Source organism: Mizuhopecten yessoensis, unplaced genomic scaffold (assembly GCF_002113885.1).
Source record: "Mizuhopecten yessoensis strain PY_sf001 unplaced genomic scaffold, ASM211388v2 scaffold6363, whole genome shotgun sequence".
Lineage (NCBI taxonomy): Eukaryota > Metazoa > Mollusca > Bivalvia > Pectinida > Pectinidae > Mizuhopecten > Mizuhopecten yessoensis.
Window position 1 is genome coordinate 630,325 of NW_018406512.1, and position 19,466 is coordinate 649,790.

The 19,466-nt window shown below is 35.7% G+C and overlaps 1 protein-coding gene across 1 annotated transcript in view; it reads left to right on the top strand.

Annotated features, from left to right (window-relative positions):
- Positions 1 to 912: 912 nt before the first annotated feature.
- The window catches only part of LOC110452051, a 78,440-nt gene continuing 59,886 nt past the window's right edge, over positions 913 to 19,466 (top strand). The window contains exons 1-4 of the mRNA XM_021500324.1: positions 913 to 1,041; positions 4,590 to 5,013; positions 9,436 to 10,800; positions 12,423 to 13,841. Coding sequence (XP_021355999.1) covers positions 4,602 to 5,013; positions 9,436 to 10,800; positions 12,423 to 13,841 — 3,196 coding nt within the window. The 5' untranslated portion in view covers positions 913 to 1,041; positions 4,590 to 4,601. The remainder of the gene's footprint in view (positions 1,042 to 4,589; positions 5,014 to 9,435; positions 10,801 to 12,422; positions 13,842 to 19,466) is intronic.

The window sequence follows — 19,466 nt, forward strand, 5'->3', positions numbered from 1 at the left end:
CCCTCCCATACCCTCCCCCTCTCGCGCTTCGCGCTAACATTCTGCCTACATACCATATTCAACCCAGCTACGCCCCTGCCTGTTGCTAGTATATAACCTGTTGGAAAGTTAGTCCACGTCTTGTTTTATCTAGTCGATCAGTATTGGTTGATATTAGGATTAATTAAGTGTTCCCGCGCTTAACAGAATTCGACATTTTTATTTCGAAAGTCTGATGTACAATTTCGGGCTGATGTTAATTCCGTTTGTTAAAAGAAACCAACTACATCTAGCTGACAATAAGTATCAAATGGTTAGAACTTAATCTTCGGAATCTCGTTGGTTCACGACAGGCACCTGGTTGAACAAGTCTTATGTTCATAGGGACCTGATAATTTGTTACAATTATTATTTGGCCCAAAACTATAGTGTTCAGCGTAATTTTTCACGTCAAATAGGAATTTAGATCAAACATCCAAGTGTATTAGAAGATTCTATACAATGTAGCTGTAACCACGGAATTGTTTAAGTCCGTGCTGTAACAAATTAGCATGGCCCTGTGGTGTGGTTCAGTCACATTTAGCATTTAACATTTCCACAAGCATCATCGACATAACTGCCACATAACAATTTAGTTTTGGTTTGGGCATAATTAGCCATTTACATTGATTGATATAAAAAAAATATCCAGAAATGCAAACGAATTAAAACATAGTCTTAGATGACTAAGTTATATATAGGAGATGCGTACACATTTTGATCAGCAACACGTTTAGTGATGTGTCTTAATTAAACATTAAACCGAGCAGACGATAGATTATAGGCCTATCAAGAGTAAGTACGCGTACGTTGATTGGCCAAACAATTGTTGAATTCATGACTTTCATTGGTTAACGACCTCGTCATAGGAGTCGGGGTTTTCCGTCAGGTGGTTTTCCGATACCTGGCGAGGCGGACTGACTTGGAAAGCCAGATGAGCTAGGCGAGACAACAACAAAATTCGTCCAGAATAAAGCGAACATGTTTACAAGACCACTGTATATGGATCAAACATAATCTATTGTAAGTACCAGATCACTTTACCTACCGAAAAAGGCATTAAATCAACTTAAATTAACTAAAGAAATTTAAAATGGTCATATGTACTTTCGGTTTCGTTTTTGGTAAGGCTATCATTTTCTTCTTGTCCAAGAATTACTGAAAAAAATTACCCTTAGATGTTTTCTGAAAAGGAACTGGCAAGAAATGATATCTGACAGTATGCTGGGATAAATCTGTTATCGTTTATAAGAGACTGAATGGTTGAATTATTAACAAAATGAAAACAAATTAACTAAAATTGTTGTTTCAACATAACTTCTTTATTATATTTTTTTGGACCTTTTTTTGTTCGCTAAAAAGGTTTATTTACCCACACAAATATCCTGTAATAATTCTATAAGTTTGGCACACACTGATATTTTAATCACCATTCAAAGGAATGAATGATGTTTTAATGCAGTTAAGAAACTGAGAAATGCACATTAATAAAGAAAAAATGAAATTTCAAGTCATGTAGTGTTATATTTTATTTCTTCCTTGTTTTAAAAGGAAAAAACCCCGATTAGGATCGGAAAAACGGTTACGAAGGTTATCTATTCTAATTCCAATCGATGATCGATTGGCATTTTTAACCGATTACCTGGTCCAGTTCTGCTACAATGAATCTTACAAAACACCAAAAAAAATAGAAATCGGTGAAAATATTATTTGAAATTAGACCCTAGAATGTTATATGTTTTAAGAGACAGAAGACAAGTGTACAGTCTACTGAATCACAGCATCAATTCACCGGACAACTCCATGGGTGTCAACCTCTGAAACCTCCAAAGAGGGAGACCTCCCTCGTTCCACATTTCGAATGAGGGTGAACATGTGTGAAATGCCACTGAAACTGCTTTACCTACAACTTATCTTTCCCTTTTAATTGATGTATCGAAATAACTCCAACAAACATTCATTTCACTTAGATTCAGACACAGCTGTTATGGTCACTACTCACACCCTGCAGTAACTAGAAGATCATTTGACCACAGGAGGGAGAATTTGAGTTTGTTTGAGTTTGGACATGAATAACAGAGTTTCGAGTGAGATTGGTTAAATTTTAGTCAAAATGAGGGAGTCTCCCTCCAAATGAGGGAGGTTTGGCAGCTATATGCAACTCGAGTAAATAACAGGATATCTGATACTTTCATTAAGTGAAAGTTCCCAATTTTCCGGGAAATGTATAATTTATAATGTTTTTCACACAGATACTAAGATGCTTAGTACCAGCATCAGTAGACGTATATCTCTTATCAACTCCAGTGCATATTTGCAAGGTAAACGTTTAGGTTTACATTCTGTATGTCCATTAATTGATGATGTGCAACTTTAATTTAGATTTAAGGGACATGATATTTAGTTTATTGAGAAATTGGTGTATTAATTAAGCTGTAAGATGTTGGTATTAAAATCAGGCTTTTAGACCTTGATAATTTCCATTTCTGCAGCCTCTTTTTTACATGATGGTTTTCTGTGGTAAAGAACACAAAGGGGTAAAACATTTAACACTACACTGTAGCAGTCATTGTATTCTGCAATATAGCATCTTATTTGTGTCTATCTATTACTGATGTGAGATTTATCACATACTGTACTGTGTTAACCAGTGAATATACCCATGTCATATTTTTTTGCGTATTAACCCATGTAATATGACCTTTGATGGGTTGTAAGTTTCAATTGTTTCAATTGTGACGTCACGCCTAGGACAAGTACATGACGTCACATACTTGTGCAATGGAGTCAAAATGGCGGCTTTCTACATGGTTACATGAAAATTGTTGTTTTACACAAATAAATGCCACAAATCTTGATTATGTGATAATTAGATGATATTTAATGGTGTCGTCAGTAATAACAAATATATTTCACGAGTGTGACTAATATATTGATATTTTGCGCACTCGTGAAAAATATCAAAACATTAGCCACACGAATGAAATATATTTGTTATTACTGAAGACAGCATTACATTATCTATTTATTACATTTTTAAAGCAAAAACATGAAAAAATGTAATGTATTAAAAAAGGGCGAGAATCAGGGGCGTAATATTTAGTGCCATATCCTAATGACATCACACTTGACAACAAGGCTACCCGCCATTTTGAATGGGATACTCAACGCAATTCCAACGTTTTCTGCTATTTTCTGGTATTATTGCTTATAAAATGTTATTAATTGTATATTTATGTAAATACTTAAGTGTGTGTACCAAACATTTACCATAACAACTACGGTACTTATTTTACTGCACTTCATTTTAATCTTAACAAAAAATTGTTGCCTTTGAATGCAGCGAATAGAAGATACTGTTATGATTGGTCAATATCAAAAAGTGATATATTCACGCTGTGAAAATCTCATTTTCGATATTTGTCACAGTTATGAAAGATATCAGTTTTATCAAGTTGATAGAATCCGATATTTCACTGGTAAAAATGTAATAAAAAATGATCTTATACTTGTTTCATTTAATATGAAATTTATGAAACTCGTAACAATTTTTTAATTTAAGCTTGCAAGATGCTCGCTAAATTGAAAAATTCTTAGACTCGTTTCATAAATCTCATGAAATGGAAACACATGTAAGATCCTATATATCTGTTCTTTATGCAACATAACAAGTTACCATTCTGCGATGTATAAATTCTCATTCTTGGGCCAAAGTCATAAGTAAATTAAATTTTTTGATTTCTTGTTCCTACTTTATTTGACTTGCAACAATTTTCTAGTTTTCAAATCAAGTGAAAGACTGCCCTGTTATGATGTTTTTGCATGTTGGTCATTGTTGTTCCTAGATAATGCACCTATTATCAGAGTATCTGTTATTGACGAAAATGCTGCATACATAATTACATGAAATGTTAATATTCTTCAGATGTTTTGGCTAAAGTTGGTGTGTCACCATGAACTTTTCATAAATTTATATTCATCTTTTTGGACTCATCCATGCTGTCTTTTACCTTATCTTAATCCTTTGGTTTGGTGGTTGTTCAGATTATCAGTTATCTCTATTAAGGAAGGATATTACTGCCTCCTTTCCTCTTCATTATGTCGGTTGGAGCTCTGTCAACAAGATTGCAATTACCTTTTTAATGAGCACTGTATTTAATACAAACCCACGCCATCAGAAGCCTTTTCAGTTCTGATGGTCTTTTTTAAGGGAGACACTTTTTGCAATGATTGTGCAGATCTGACATGCCAAACAAAAAATCACATTTTTCTTGATATGTTTCGGTTACATGTATATACATACAAAATTCAGCTGCAAAATATTTTATTGATGATGAAATTTTTGCTTGTAGCTTAGAGGGATGAAGTGCTATCAAATGAGTTCAAGTGAATTCCCTTGAGTCATACTCCTACCTTTGCATCATTGCATGAACATCTGTTTGAGTTTCCATGTGAGAGATACAGTCTTATGGGCCTTTTCTTTATACATGTTAGACTAGTGATTCTAAAGAAATAAGGCAATGATTTTTTGCATACTGTGTGTATTCTAAAACATATTTCTTTTAATTCAGATCAAAACCAAGATGTCTTCAGGTTCAGGTGCACCTCGTGGTCCTGTTCCTGCTGATAGAGATCCTAACCAGGCTGATGGTGACAGACATGCTGAGAAGGGAGATAACCAAGGGGAGGGTCAGCCAGAGTTACAAAGATCTGGCAGTTCCAGTGGTAACCCAACAACAGCAAACCAACAAAAGTCTTCAAGACATGAGGGAGAACAGTCACCTCAGGATCATTTTTCGTTTGGAAAATCGGACCAGATAGCTAATATATCTGATCCCGTGTCTGGTGCCTCATACAAGAATGAAGAAGACAAGGGACAGGCAACTAGCCGAGGTGTGGACTCCTATGACAGAGGAGGTGGAGCTCAGGGCGGTGATGTTGCTGCAGCCATGGCATCTCCAGAGGATACACCAAATCCTCCATCAAGGACACAGGGTAAGTTTAAGTGAATATATACAATTATAGTTCAGTATGGTATCTATAAAAGCAATATATTTTGTTGACATTGGCACACCAACTTGTAGAAATAAAAACAAATTCTATAGCCTGTGATATGGTATACTAATTTGGGTACTAATTACGGCCGAAAATGGACGAAATCTCACTGCGAGTTTAGCGTTTTATTTTCAAAAACAAATTACTTAGATATAGAGCTTTTCCTGAAAATGAACCACCATAGGTAGTCTTTGTCAAGAATCAAGTAACATTCCAGATACAAGATCAGAATTTTTAAAGATCACTAAAAAACTGTCAAAATTGTACCAATTGTGGTAGCGTGACGTTATGTACCATAGTTGATGGATTCCTAAATGACACTCTTTAGTCCAGCCATAAGTACAATGTAACTTTTAAGTCACATTTAAGAAGAGATGACCAGACATCAAATTTGCAAATTTAATCCAGTTTACATCAGAAGAACAACGTTCAATTTTCAAAAGATACCTAAAGTACATAAAGCTGTGCCCTGTCTAATGACTAATAACAACAATCTGTGTATAGTGACGTCTACAATAGAAATGAAATATTTACATCATAGTATATATAGTTGTCATCCTAGTATATATAGTTGACATCCTAGTATATATAGTTGACATCCTAGTATATATAGTTGACATCATAGTATATATAGTTGTCATCATAGTATATATAGTTGACATCCTAGTATATATAGAGTTGACATCATAGTATATATAGTTGACATCATAGTATATATAGTTGACATCATTAGTATATGTAGTTGACATCCTAGTATATATATATAGTTGACATCATAGGATATATAGTTGACATCCTAGTTTATATAGTTGACATACTAGTATATATAGTTGTCATCATAGTATATATAGTTGACATGCTAGTATATATATAGTTGACATCATAGTATTTATATAGTTGACATCATAGTATATATACTTGACATCAATAGTATATATAGTTGACATCCTGGTATATATAGTTGTCTTCATAGTGTATATAGTTGACATCCTAGTATATGTATAGTTGACATCATAGTATATAGATAGTTGACATCATAGTATATATACTTGACATCAATAGTATATATAGTTGACATCCTAGTGTATATATAGTTGACATCATAGTATTTATATAGTTGACATCATAGTATATAGATAGTTGACATCATAGTATATATAGTTGGGATCATAGTATATATAGTTGACATGCTAGTATATATATAGTTGACATCATAGGATATATAGTTGACATCCTAGTTTATATAGTTGACATACTAGTATATATAGTTGTCATCATAGTGTATATAGTTGACATCCTAGTATATATATAGTTGACATCCTAGTATATATATAGTTGACATCCTAGTTTATATAGTTGACATCCTAGTATATATATAGTTGACATCATAGTATATATATAGTTGACATCATAGTATATATAGTTGACATCAATAGTATATATAGTTGACATCCTAGTATATATATAGTTGACATCATAGTATATATAGTTGACATCCTAGTTTATATAGTTGACATCCTATTATACATATAGTTGACATCATAGTATATATAGTTGTCATCATAGTATATATATATGACATTCTAGTATATATATAGTTGACATCATAGTATATATAGTTGACATCATTAGTAAATATAGTTGACATCCTAGTATATATATAGGTGACATCATAGTATATATAGTTGACATCCTGGTATATATAGTTGACATCATTAGTAAATATAGTTGACATCCTAGTATATATAGCTGACATCATTAGTATATATAGTTGAAATCATAGTATATATAGTTGACATCATTAGTATATGTAGTTGTCTTCATAGCATATATAGTTGACATCCTAGTATATATAGGTGACATCATTAGTATATATAGTTGAGATCCTAGTATATATAGTTGTCTTCATACTACATATAGTTGACATCCTAGGATATATAGTTGACATCATAGTATATAGTTGACATCATAGTATATAAATAGTTGACATCATAGTATATATAGGTGACATCATAGTATATATAGTTGACATCCTAGTTTATATAGTTGACATCATATTATACATATAGTTGACATCATAGTATATATATAGTTGACATCATAGTATATATATTTGTCATCATAGTATATATAGTTGACATCCTAGGATATATAGTTGACATCATTAGTATATATGGTTGACATCCTAGTATATATAGTTGTCCTCATAGTATATATAGTTGACATCCTGGTATATATAGTTGACATCATTAGTAAATATAGTTGACATCCTAGTATATATTGTTGACATCATTAGTATATATAGTTTACATCATTAGTATATATAGTTGTCATCATAGTATCTATAGTTGACATCATTAGTATATAAGTTGACATCATCAGTATATATAGTTGACATCATAGTATATAAATAGTTGACATCATAGTATATATAGGTGACATCATAGTATATATAGTTGACATCATAGTATATATAGGTGACATCATAGTATATATAGTTGACATCAATAGTATATATAGTTGACATCCTAGTTTATATAGTTGACATCCTAATATACATATAGTTGACATCATAGTATATATAGTTGACATCCTAGTATGTATAGTTGTCATCATAGTATCTATAGTTGACATCATTAGTATATAAGTTGACATCATTAGTATATATAGTCGTCTTCATAGTATATATAGTTGACATCCTAGGATATATAGTTGACATCATTAGTATATGTAGTTGTCTTCATAGCATATATAGTTGACATCCTAGTATATATATAGTTGACATCCTAGTATATATATATAGTTGACATCATAGTATATAAATAGTTGACATCATAGTATATATAGGTGACATCATAGTATATATAGTTGTCATACATCCTAGTATATATATAGTTGACATCATAGTATATATAGGTGACATCATAGTATATATAGTTGTCATACATCCTAGTATATATATAGTTGACATCATAGTATATAAATAGTTGACATCATAGTATATATAGTTGACATCCTAGTATATATAGTTGTCATCATAGTATCTATAGTTGACATCATTAGTATATAAGTTGACATCATTAGTATATATAGTTGACATCATTAGTATATATAGTTGACATCATAGTATATATAGTTGACATCATAGTATATAGTTGACATCATAGTATATATAGTTGACATCATTAGTATATATAGTTGACATCCTAGGATATATAGTTGACATCATAGTATATATAGTTGACATCATAGTATAGTTGCAATGTCTGTGAAAAGATGGTATAAGATTTTGCAGTATTTTCATAATCAAGCCAAGAGTATAAAGGTCAACATAGAACGTGCCAGATGTGATATATCTAAAAAGGAAATAATGTTGGTTTCGATCTACACCATTTTGGATAATGAATCAATGTCAATACCTATTAAATATAAAACAGTTCCAGTGTTATCAGATAATATATCAGATAATATAATAAAGCTTCAGGTAAGTTAAATTCCCATTACATCGGTACATGTATCCCGCAAATGCTGTAGGTATATATAAGTCAATGTCTTCAACGTATATATCGTGAATACTTATATATCGTGAATACTTATATATCGTGAAAATGTATATATCGTGAATACTTATATATCGTGAATACGTATATATCGTGAATACTTATATATCATGAATACTTATATTCAATATGTATACAGATGCCTTATACCCTATGTTTCACATAACTGTAAATATTATACATTTTATCATATATTGTATCTTGACCATGTGTAAGATGAGCTTCATGCTCAATATGTTAATAAGAATAAATAAAGCCTTTATTATTATTATTATTATTATAATGTCGCAATGTATATACGCCACAATATTTTTGTGTATGTGAATTTTTGTTAGGTTTATCATACTTGTAATTAATAGGGTATATAAAAAATAGATGAAAGCTTAGCCTACATAATTATAAGATGCAATATATTTTAATAGTCTTGGATAATGTCATTATAAGATTCAGCTAACCAGCTAACCATTGTTTAATATTGATAGATTAATATTGTGATGGCTTATTTACTCACTAACAAATGTTGACCTACTGCTGTTGTTTTTGTATTGTTTGACGACCAATCAACAATTTAAGTCACTTATAGGGTAGCAGCAGGTACGTAGTATAGGTAGAAGACAAATATGGTGGGATTAATCAAGACCAGTGTATCAATCAGTTCCAGGCTTACAGACTAAACTCTGATATCAAAGTGTTATTATTTAATTGTCCATACAAAGGACATCATTGAAATTTAAGTTGATGTAAGTGTTGTATTGTTATTTATCCTTGATTCTTTTATCTGTTTCTTTTTCACACATTTTAGGCAAAAATACTGATTCCTGTCCAGACTTCCAGAACATTGATTATTCGGGTCATTTCAAAGTCAACCTTGTCTCCAGAGGCACAAAGAGTACAGTGTTAAAGATGAAAACGGAGGAAGAACGATTTGTCAAGTTCTGCCATCTCTTCTATTGTGATTTACAGCTGTGTGCAGTAGAGGAGGCTTTACAGTCTGATCTGAAACTTGATGTAACCAAAGTGGGATATCCTCCTTCTGTCTGTACCCAGCCAGGGGCCTCAGATCCTGTAGCTGTAACTGTAAAGAGTTTCCTTAATAGTCTGTGCTATCAACTTAGTGCTGTAAACATTTCCTCCACCCCCTGGAATATAGACCAAGTCAGGACAATTCTGTCTTCCTTGGACAGCTATCGGAAGGGCATTGTGATTGGCTATGAGGTGTCAGGTGATGAAGCTATCAACTACTGGCTAGCTGGTGAAGGTGGTTCCATGAAGTCTGCCATTGAGGTTTTAGATCAGAGGCTAGGCCCTGGAAGTAACTCAGTCCAACAGTCATCACAACATCAAGATATGGTACCAAAAAAACCTGATAGAGATACAACTGACACAGGTAATGGGAGTTCTTTTGTTGGTCAGCAGGAAAGGCTTAGTCAAACTGACAGTCGTCTTCAACAGACTGGTCTAGCTGTTAGTGGACAGAAACAGCAACAAGGACCTGAACAAATGACTGAAAGGACACATTTACATCCTCAACATGAAAGACTGAGAACTACAAACCAACAATATCAATCTGAGGAAGAACAGGCATCTGCTGATTCTTTGAGAGGTAAACCTGGAGGTAGTGGATCAGATACTAGACCAGGAGGTAGTGGATCAGATAATAGACCAGGAGGTAGTAGATCAGATAATAGACAAGGAGGTAGTGGATCAGATAATAGACCAGGAGGTAGTGGATCAGATAATAGACCACCAGGCTTTAGTGGCCCAGGTGACGGTCATAGTGATCCTACTCAACCCCCAATCGAAAGACAACAGGAAAGAAATGGTGATCCCACTAGACCCTCAATGAGAGGCAGACAGGAAGAATTTGGTGAACACAATCAACCCTCTATGGGCAGAAAACAGGAGGGAGATGGTGATCCCACTGGACCCTCTATAGGCAGACAACAGAAAGGGATTGTTGACCACACTCAACCCTCAATGGGCAGACAACAGGGAGGAGATGGTGATCCACATGGTACAGGCATTACTAGAGATGACAAGAGGACAGATGTTCAAAAGGAGGCTGAGAACATAGAGTCTGTCAGATCTTGGAAGGAAGAACATGGGGACATTCCTTTTGCTGATGGAGATTCAGAACATAATTCATCACTAACTGAAAACCAGAAAGGTAATATACCAGTACCACATGTTTACAGCTTTTTTAGATATATTGATTAAAATCTAGATTAATAGAATTTTAAGATCAATGTATCACCACAGTAACCTGGTCAGAGAGATGAAATGGGCAGTATAAATAATTTGGTTGCACCTTTTACTGGATATAAGACACTAATTTATTGTCTTTAAGGAAAGCTAAATATAACGATCCCAGTCCACAGGGACATACCACATGTTATCTTACAGAAGATATATAAGTGGGCATTATGGTATAATTACATACATTCCTGTATATGAAGTAATAAGGGGAACTAACAGATCGCTAAACATACCCCACCATCAGTAAAATTGATATTGACTTGGCCAAATACTGCGTGATATTACAATGCTTGGTACCAAATTCATTGTGAATAAATTGCTTTCAGATCTCACTTAAATGTACATATACGTACCTTGAACTACATTTTCAAACTGTTTACTCACTATGAATACTAAGATACCCAGGGAATTGCACCAATGTAGCCATGTCTAGACCAGTAGGAATTAGGTCACAGAAATTGTTTCTTCTGTAAAATGCATTTTCACTTATTTCATCCATTTTGTATTGAAACATTTTGGCAGCAGTTGTCTTCAAAAGAAAACCAGGTGCCTTTCTTCAAAAAGGTTCAGCAGTAATTCAGACATTTGTAGGGATTTATTTGATTGGTCAATATTAAAGTCAACCCAATATTGAATAATAAAACAAATCCCTTGAATCGTTTGATTGCTACTGATTTGTGAAATTGTTTTGAAGAAGTTACCATCAATGTTTCATGTGGTTGTATTGTGTAAATCGTATGTAAAACAATACATTTACTGTACGCCGCAGTCATTTTATGGGTTCACCAATAGTGTTATACCATGTCCCATATATGTCACACCACTGTGTCCCGTAGCATACCTCACCCATCTGGTCACGTTCCACTGAACTTTAATTGCTCTAGAGACTTCATCTCTGAACAATTTTTTCTTAAACTTTACAATAAAAAGGGTCAAGCTAAAGAATACCACAGATCAATTTCTGTTTCAGGGCTCTATGGTTAAAGTCAAAGTTGTCATTACTATTTTAAAAATTTGTCAACCAATTGAAGGACACGCTATTTGTAGGAAACAAGATACACAGTCAATTCAGTGATATCATAGAATCCAGCAACTCCAACAGATTTTGGTCAAACTTTGTACAAAGGTCAAGTTTTAGAATACTTTAACTGAGTACATACTTCAGGAACTACAAGGTCAAGGAACAATACTTTATACAAAAAATCGTGAAAAAAGGACACAAAATTGCATGGAATAAGGGACATTCATGTTTTACAGAGATATGTTTGGATTTTTGAAAATTGGTTTTGTTTTTATATATGCTGTGACTTATTACTCTGGCAAATATCTATTTTGGAGGCAAAAATCTATCTCCAGTTATATTTCCTGAGTAGGTGGCTTATGATCCTGAACAATTGGCTATTTAGAAATTTTGGGGAGAACGTACACTGACAAAAACAATTAAGTTATGTTTTGTACGCAAACCAAATCTGATCTTGATAAAGATTTTACTTTTGAAAGATTTAGTACACAAATAGTTTGTATGTATTACAGAATGGTCTGGTCAGAATGCTAACAATCCACAACAGGAGTCAACAAGTGCACCAGTGGATCAAAATATTGACAGATACCAAGGTCAAGGTCAATTTGGTGTACATGGAGATCCTGTTGGAGCCCCAACTGGAGGACAAAATGCTGGGGTGCAGAATATGACAGAGCCATCCCCAGGTAGTGATGACCAATATAAACTACCTCAGGGACAACCTCCTTCTACCAAACATGATGTACATCACGAAACTGCATCATCAATCATTACTATGAAAAAAATTCTTGGTAGACTTGATGAGAACATTTTATCTTCCTTACCATTAATCCTCAAGGATCTAAGGTACAAATTCAAAAATGTGAAAATAGAATGGAAGAAAGGTCAACATACTGTTAATATAACTGGGGCTGAGGTAGATGTCAGAAGAGTGACTACAGAGATAGTTAATCAACTGAAGGCAGTAAAGGACAACAAGGTTGAAATAAACAACAAACACATCAAACAGGAGGCACTAAACATGTTTAGAGAGAAGAGTGTATTTGACTATTTGAGAGAAAACATAAGAAGTCAGGAGGTTGCCTGTCACCTGACAAAGAATGAGGACCCTGCTGACGTGTACCTGTGGATATATACAGCTGACACTGACAGAGAAAGAGCTGTCAGACTTGTCACTTCCTCTGTTGTCTGCAGAGAGATTGAGCTGGATTCTTATTGGAAATTATTCCTAGAGTCACAGTATGTACAGCAGGAGTTGTCTGACCTTCAGAAAGAGTACAGTGGTAGGGTTGCCATAAAAACACAGCAGAGACTAGTGACACTGTCCTGTACAGCTGACATTGAACATAAAGTATTGGAAATTGTAAACAGAATGAAGAAAGATTTCTTCACAGAGGGAAATAAAACAGTTGAGTACACATCAGGTGGAGACCTAACAGTAGAACTCTGTACTAAAGTACAACAGCATGATATTCAGATGATGGAAAAGAAATACGGTGTTAAATGCCATCCAGTTAAAAAAAATAGAAAGCAGGGATGGGAAGTTACAGGGCCACGTGGAACATTGGAGAAAGCTTGTAACACTCTGAAAGAACTTTCTGCGACCGTGACATCGAGACACCTGCCTCTCGTGGACAAGATCACCGAGGATTTCTTCAAAACACAGCCAGGACAGGATGACATGGCTGGAGTTGGTGAGAATACAGGATGTCTGGTGACTTTGTTGGAACAGGAAGTAGCTGATTCTACAGGTACCTTGGGAGAAGTGAGGTCTGACATACAAGGTCTAGTGTCGGCTACAGAGCGGTCTGACAGGTCAAATCTGGCCGGACGTCAGTGGAGGTCAGAAGATGGCAGGGTCGTGGCTCTGTACTGTGGGGATGGCAGGAACTCTACATCTGATGTCTTGGTAGAACTCACTCAGAATAAAGGTATCACTTTATCATTAATTATACCAATTTATAGTAGAGGTATTATCGTTTTTTTCTTCAGATTTTGTTTTTTAAATTCAAGAAGTTTGTCAACTATGCATGTGTTTTGTAATTGTTACAAGGGCTGCTTCAATGAAAACATTGGAATTGTTTACATCTGACCATTTACATAATCAATACCCAAGTGTGCAACTTATCAAAACATAATTCGAAAGGATTAATTTAAAACCAGTCAAATGGTAAAAGGTGGAAAATCAAATATCTACTCAGGGATCGGGTTTTGGCCAAACACACATTTTATTAATTGCTAGACTATTCTATCGTTACAATGCGTTATGGAGACAGAGATAAACTTTACCCAACTTTAAGATTTTGAAGGAGATTTTGCTTCATAAAGATAAACTTTTACAGCAGTCAAACAGTTAATATTTATAGATAAAAAAAATACAGGAGAACATATCCCATACAGAAATATTGAGTGTCTGGCACATTATTGCTGTGATCCGATTTCATTTGCAAATTAGGTTTTTTGCAATATCGCCAGATGTTATCACAGCTTTGTGGTGAGTGTGACACTACATGCAATGCCCTCAAAGTCCTTCTAGGTGATATCGCCACAGCCTATAGGGTTCTGGTGATATTGTGGCACACCCACTCTGCGTATGTCTTTGCAAGCAAGATTGGGATTCCCACAACAAGAAATGTTCTAGCGTATAATAAATCACAATATTGCCGCAGGGTTGTGAAGTATTTATTGTTATTAGAAAAATAATTTACAAATTATATTGAAAAGAGATTGGTTATACAAAATTCAGTAAAAAGCTTTTTTCAGGGTCATGGTATCTTAAAATATTTAAACAACTACTTCTAAGTAACCTGAGAAGGCCCAGGATGTTGTTATTTGGCAAGTTGCATGCTGGGATGAATGACTATACACAATTCTTTCAAGATCGCAGAGGTCAATTATGTGAAAATCTTTAAATACACTTCTTCGCAATAGAAAGAAGGCCAACAGTGATGATGTATAGCCAGTAATATGTAGGGATGATGTCTACGAAATCTGTTCAAATGAATGACATGGTCCATATTTCTAGGTCACAGGGGTCAAATGTGTTTCAGCCAAGAGTCATATGTAAAGATATTTTGGCCTGTAGCTTAACTTTGTTCATTTTAATATATATTGTAACCTTTTCATGGTTACGGGTATGAGCTTGATACCATGTGAGTGGTAGAGGCCCATTGGGCCTCTTGTTGTTTAAATTGAAACTCTTTGCAAATCATTTTTGGGTATCCCCTTCACAAGTAACACCCTAGAAACTTGAAACAATGGAAGGTCACAGGCAACACTGTAATAGGAGAGGAAAAATGTACACCCAGACTGGATTCGAAGTCAAGACTTCCAAACTGTAGACAGACACTCCAACTAGTGAAGCTACCTGGTCACTGGTAATCCACCCATAGTCCATTTCTGCTACATACACACAACCCATGGACACAAAATGTAGAATATATACATACATGTATGAACTGATGCATTGGTCAACATACCTCCTACAATTGAGGTGTATTGGAATCTGGTTATCTCTTTATAAAACTTACTTTTATAAAGAGACACATTATTGTCACTTGAAATTTTCCATTGCTAAATATTCTTTTATTGAGGACTTTTCGGTGAAGGTGGGCATATAAACCATTATGTGGCTTACAGTTCTATTTCAATTAAACTTATTTCAATCAGTTGTGTTTCACAGATATATTTGGTACATCTGTAATGTCTAAACCTCTGTTCCCTGTTATGTCCACCTCTGTTCCCTGTTAAGTCTACCTCTGTTACCTGTAATGTCTATGTCTGTTCATGTCTACCACTGATCCCTGTAATGTCTACCTCTGTTCTCTGTAATGTCACCTCTGTTCCCTGTAATGTCTACCTCTGTTCTCTGTAATGTCACCTCTGTTCCCTGTTATGTCTACCTCTGTTCCATGTAATGTCTACCTCTGTTCCCTGTAATGTTTACCTCTGTTCCCTGTTATGTCTACCTCTGTTCACTGTTATGTCTACCTCTGTTCTCTGTCATGTCTACCTCTGTTCTCTGTAATGTCACCTCTGTTCCCTGTGATGTCTACCTCTGTTCCCTGTTATGTCTACCTCTGTTCCCTGTTATGTCTACCTCTGTTCCCTGTAATGTCTACCTCTGTTCCCTGTTATGTCTACCTCTGTTCTCTGTCATGTCTACCTCTGTTCTCTGTAATGTCACCTCTGTTCCCTGTAATGTCTACCTCTGTTCTCTGTAATGTCACCACTGTTCCCTGTAATGTCACCACTGTTCCCTGTAATGCCTACCTCTGTTCCCTGTAATGTCTACCTCTGATCCCTGTAATGCCTACCTGTGTTCCCTGTAATGTCAACCTCTGTTCCCTGTTAAGTCTACCACTGTTTCACCTGCTAATGAATGTCATATTTATATAATGTTCCCTGTATTGTCTACCTCTGTTCTCTGTAATGTCTACCTCTGTTCTCTGTAATGTCTACCACTGTTCCCTGTAATGTCACCACTGTTCCCTGTAATATCACCACTGTTCCCTGTAATGTCTACCTCTGTTCCCTGTTAAGTCTACCACTGTTCCACCTGCTAATGAATGTCATATTTATATAATGTTCCCTGTATTGTCTTCCTCTGTTCTCTGTAATGTCTACCACTGTTCCCTGTAATGTCTACCTCTGTTCCCTGTAATGTCTACCTCTGTTCTCTGTCATGTCTACCTCTGTTCCCTGTTATGTCTTCCTCTGTTCCCTGTTATGTGTACCTCTGTTCCCTGTAATGTCTACCTCTGTTCCCTGTAATGTCTACCTCTGTTCCCTGTAATGTCTCTCTCTGTTCCCTGTAATGTCTACCTCTGTTCCTTGTAATGTCTACCACTTTTCCTTGTAATGTCTACCTCTGTTCCATGTTTTGTCTACCTCTGTTCCCTGTAATGTCTACCGCTTTTCCCTGTTATATCTACCTCTGTTCCCTGTAATGTCTACCACTGTTCCCTGTAATATCTACCTCTGTTACCTGTTATGTCTACCTCTGTTCCCTGTAATGTCTCCCTCTGTTCCCTGTAATATCTACCTCTGTTCCCTGTTATGTCTACCTCTGTACTATCTACCTCTGTTCCCTGTAATGTCTACCTCTGTCCCCTGTAATATCTACCTCTGTTCCCTGTAATATCTACCTCTGTTCCCTGTAATGTCTACCTCTGTTCCCTGTAATATCTACCTCTGTTCCCTGTAATATCTACCTCTGTTCCCTGTAATGTCTCCCTCTATTCCCTGTAATGTCTACCTCTGTTCCCTGTTATGTCTACCTCTGTTCCCTGTAATGTCTACCTCTGTTCCCTGTAATATCTACCTCTGTTCCCTGTTATGTCTACCTCTGTAATATCTACCTCTGTTCCCTGTAATGTCTACCTCTGTTCTCTGTAATGTCAACCTCTGTTCCCTGTAATGTCTAACTCTGTTCCCTGTAATGTCTACCTCTGTTCCCTGTTATGTCTACCTCTGTTCCCTGTAATGTCTACCGCTTTTTCCTTTTATATCTACCTCTGTAATATCTACCTCTGTTCCCTGTAATGTCTACCTCTGTTCTCTGTAATGTCAACCTCTGTTCCCTGTAATGTCTAACTCTGTTCCCTGTTATATCTACCTCTGTTCCCTGTAATGTCTCCCTCTGTTCCCTGTAATGTCTACCACTGTTCCCTGTTATGTCTACCACTGTTCCCTGTTATGTCTACCTCTGTTCTCTGTAATGTCAACCTCTGTTCCCTGTAATGTCAACCTCTGTTCCCTGTAATATCAACCTCTGTTCCCTGTTATGTCTACCACTGTTTCCTGTAATGTCTACCTCTGTTCTCTGTAATGTCTACCTCTGTTCCCTGTAATGTCTACCTCTGTTCCCTGTTATGTCTACCTCTGTTCCCTGTAATGTCTACCTCTGTTCCCTGTTATGTCTACCTCTGTTCCCTGTAATGTCAACCTCTGTTCCCTGTAATGTCAACCTCTGTTCCCTGTAATGTCTACCACTGTTCCCTGTAATGTCTACCTCTGTTCTCTGTAATGTCTACCTCTGTTCCCTGTAATGTCAACCTCTGTTCCCTGTAATGTTTACCTCTGTTCCCTGTTATGTCTACCTCTGTTCCCTGTAATGTCTACCCCTGTTCCCTGTTATGTCTACCTCTGTTCTCTGTTATGTCTACCTCTGTTCTCTGTAATGTGAACCTCTGTTCCCTGTAATGTCTACCTCTGTTCCCTGTTATGTCTACCTCTGTTCTCTGTTATGTCTACATCTGTTCCCTGCAATGTCTACCTCTGTTCCCTGTTATGTCTACCACTGTTCCCTGTAATGTCACCTCTGTTCCCTGTAATGTCAACCTCTGTTCCCTGTAATGTCACCACTGTTCCCTGTAATGTCACCACTGTTCCCTGTTATGTCTAACTCTGTTCTCTGTTATGTCTACCTCTTTTCCCTGTAATGTCAACCTCTGTTCCCTGTAATGTCACCACTGTTCCCTCTAATGTCACCACTGTTCCCTGTAATGTCTACCTCTGTTCCCTGTTATGTCTACCACTATTCCCTGTAATGTCACTGTTCCCTGTAAAGTCACCACTGTTCCCTGTCATGGCTAACAATTTGGCAGGCTTTTCATTGTAAGGACTGATGTGGCCAATAGCTAAACAGTCTACCTCTGTTCCCTGCTATGTCTACCACTGTTCCACCTGCTAATGAATTTCATATTTATATAATTTTCCCTGTATTGTCTACCCCCTGTAATGTCACCACTGGTCCCTGTTATGTCTACCTCTGTTCCCTGTAATGTCTACCTCTGTTCCCTGTAATGGCTAACAATTTGACAGGCTTTTCATTGTAAGGACTGATTTGGCCAATAGCTAAACATCCCAGCAGCGTATATATTAAATATCAAGACTCTTTACCTTAATCAAGCCCAGAACAAGCTTTTCTAACTTTATCACCCAAAAAAGTGCATTTGAATTTTGACCCCTAGCGAAAACCTGAAGTTGACCTTTGATGATCATTCTTGTGCATACACTTGGTAGCTCATTCCCCCAGCATACTATAGACCAAAAATCATTACCCTGGGCATTTCCATTATTGAGAAGGAGTCTTTTGAAGATTTTAACATAATTTACCCTAGTGACCTTGAATAATGGTCAAGGTTATTCGTATTATCAAACTAGATAGTCCATTGCTTGAGCCTAATATTCACCAAATATCATGACCTTGGGTCACTTGGTTATTGAGAAGTTTTTTGAAGTTTGTTTCACAAAATTACACATTCGAACTTTGACCCTTGCCGAAAACCGGAAGTTGATGTTTGACAGAAAAAAAAATCCTGAGAAAAGTTATTTATTTGCTATTCTACAAAACATATACAAAGATGAATTAAATACATTCACCCGTTAATGAGGTATTGCAATTAAAAAAACACCTGGATATGACATTATGACAGTCATTTTGTTTTTTACGATGAAGTTGAAACATTAAGAATAAGAAACATAACAAAACAAATAGGTCTTTTCACCAGTTGATGGAGAGCCTTAATTACCATAATATGTACACATGCATC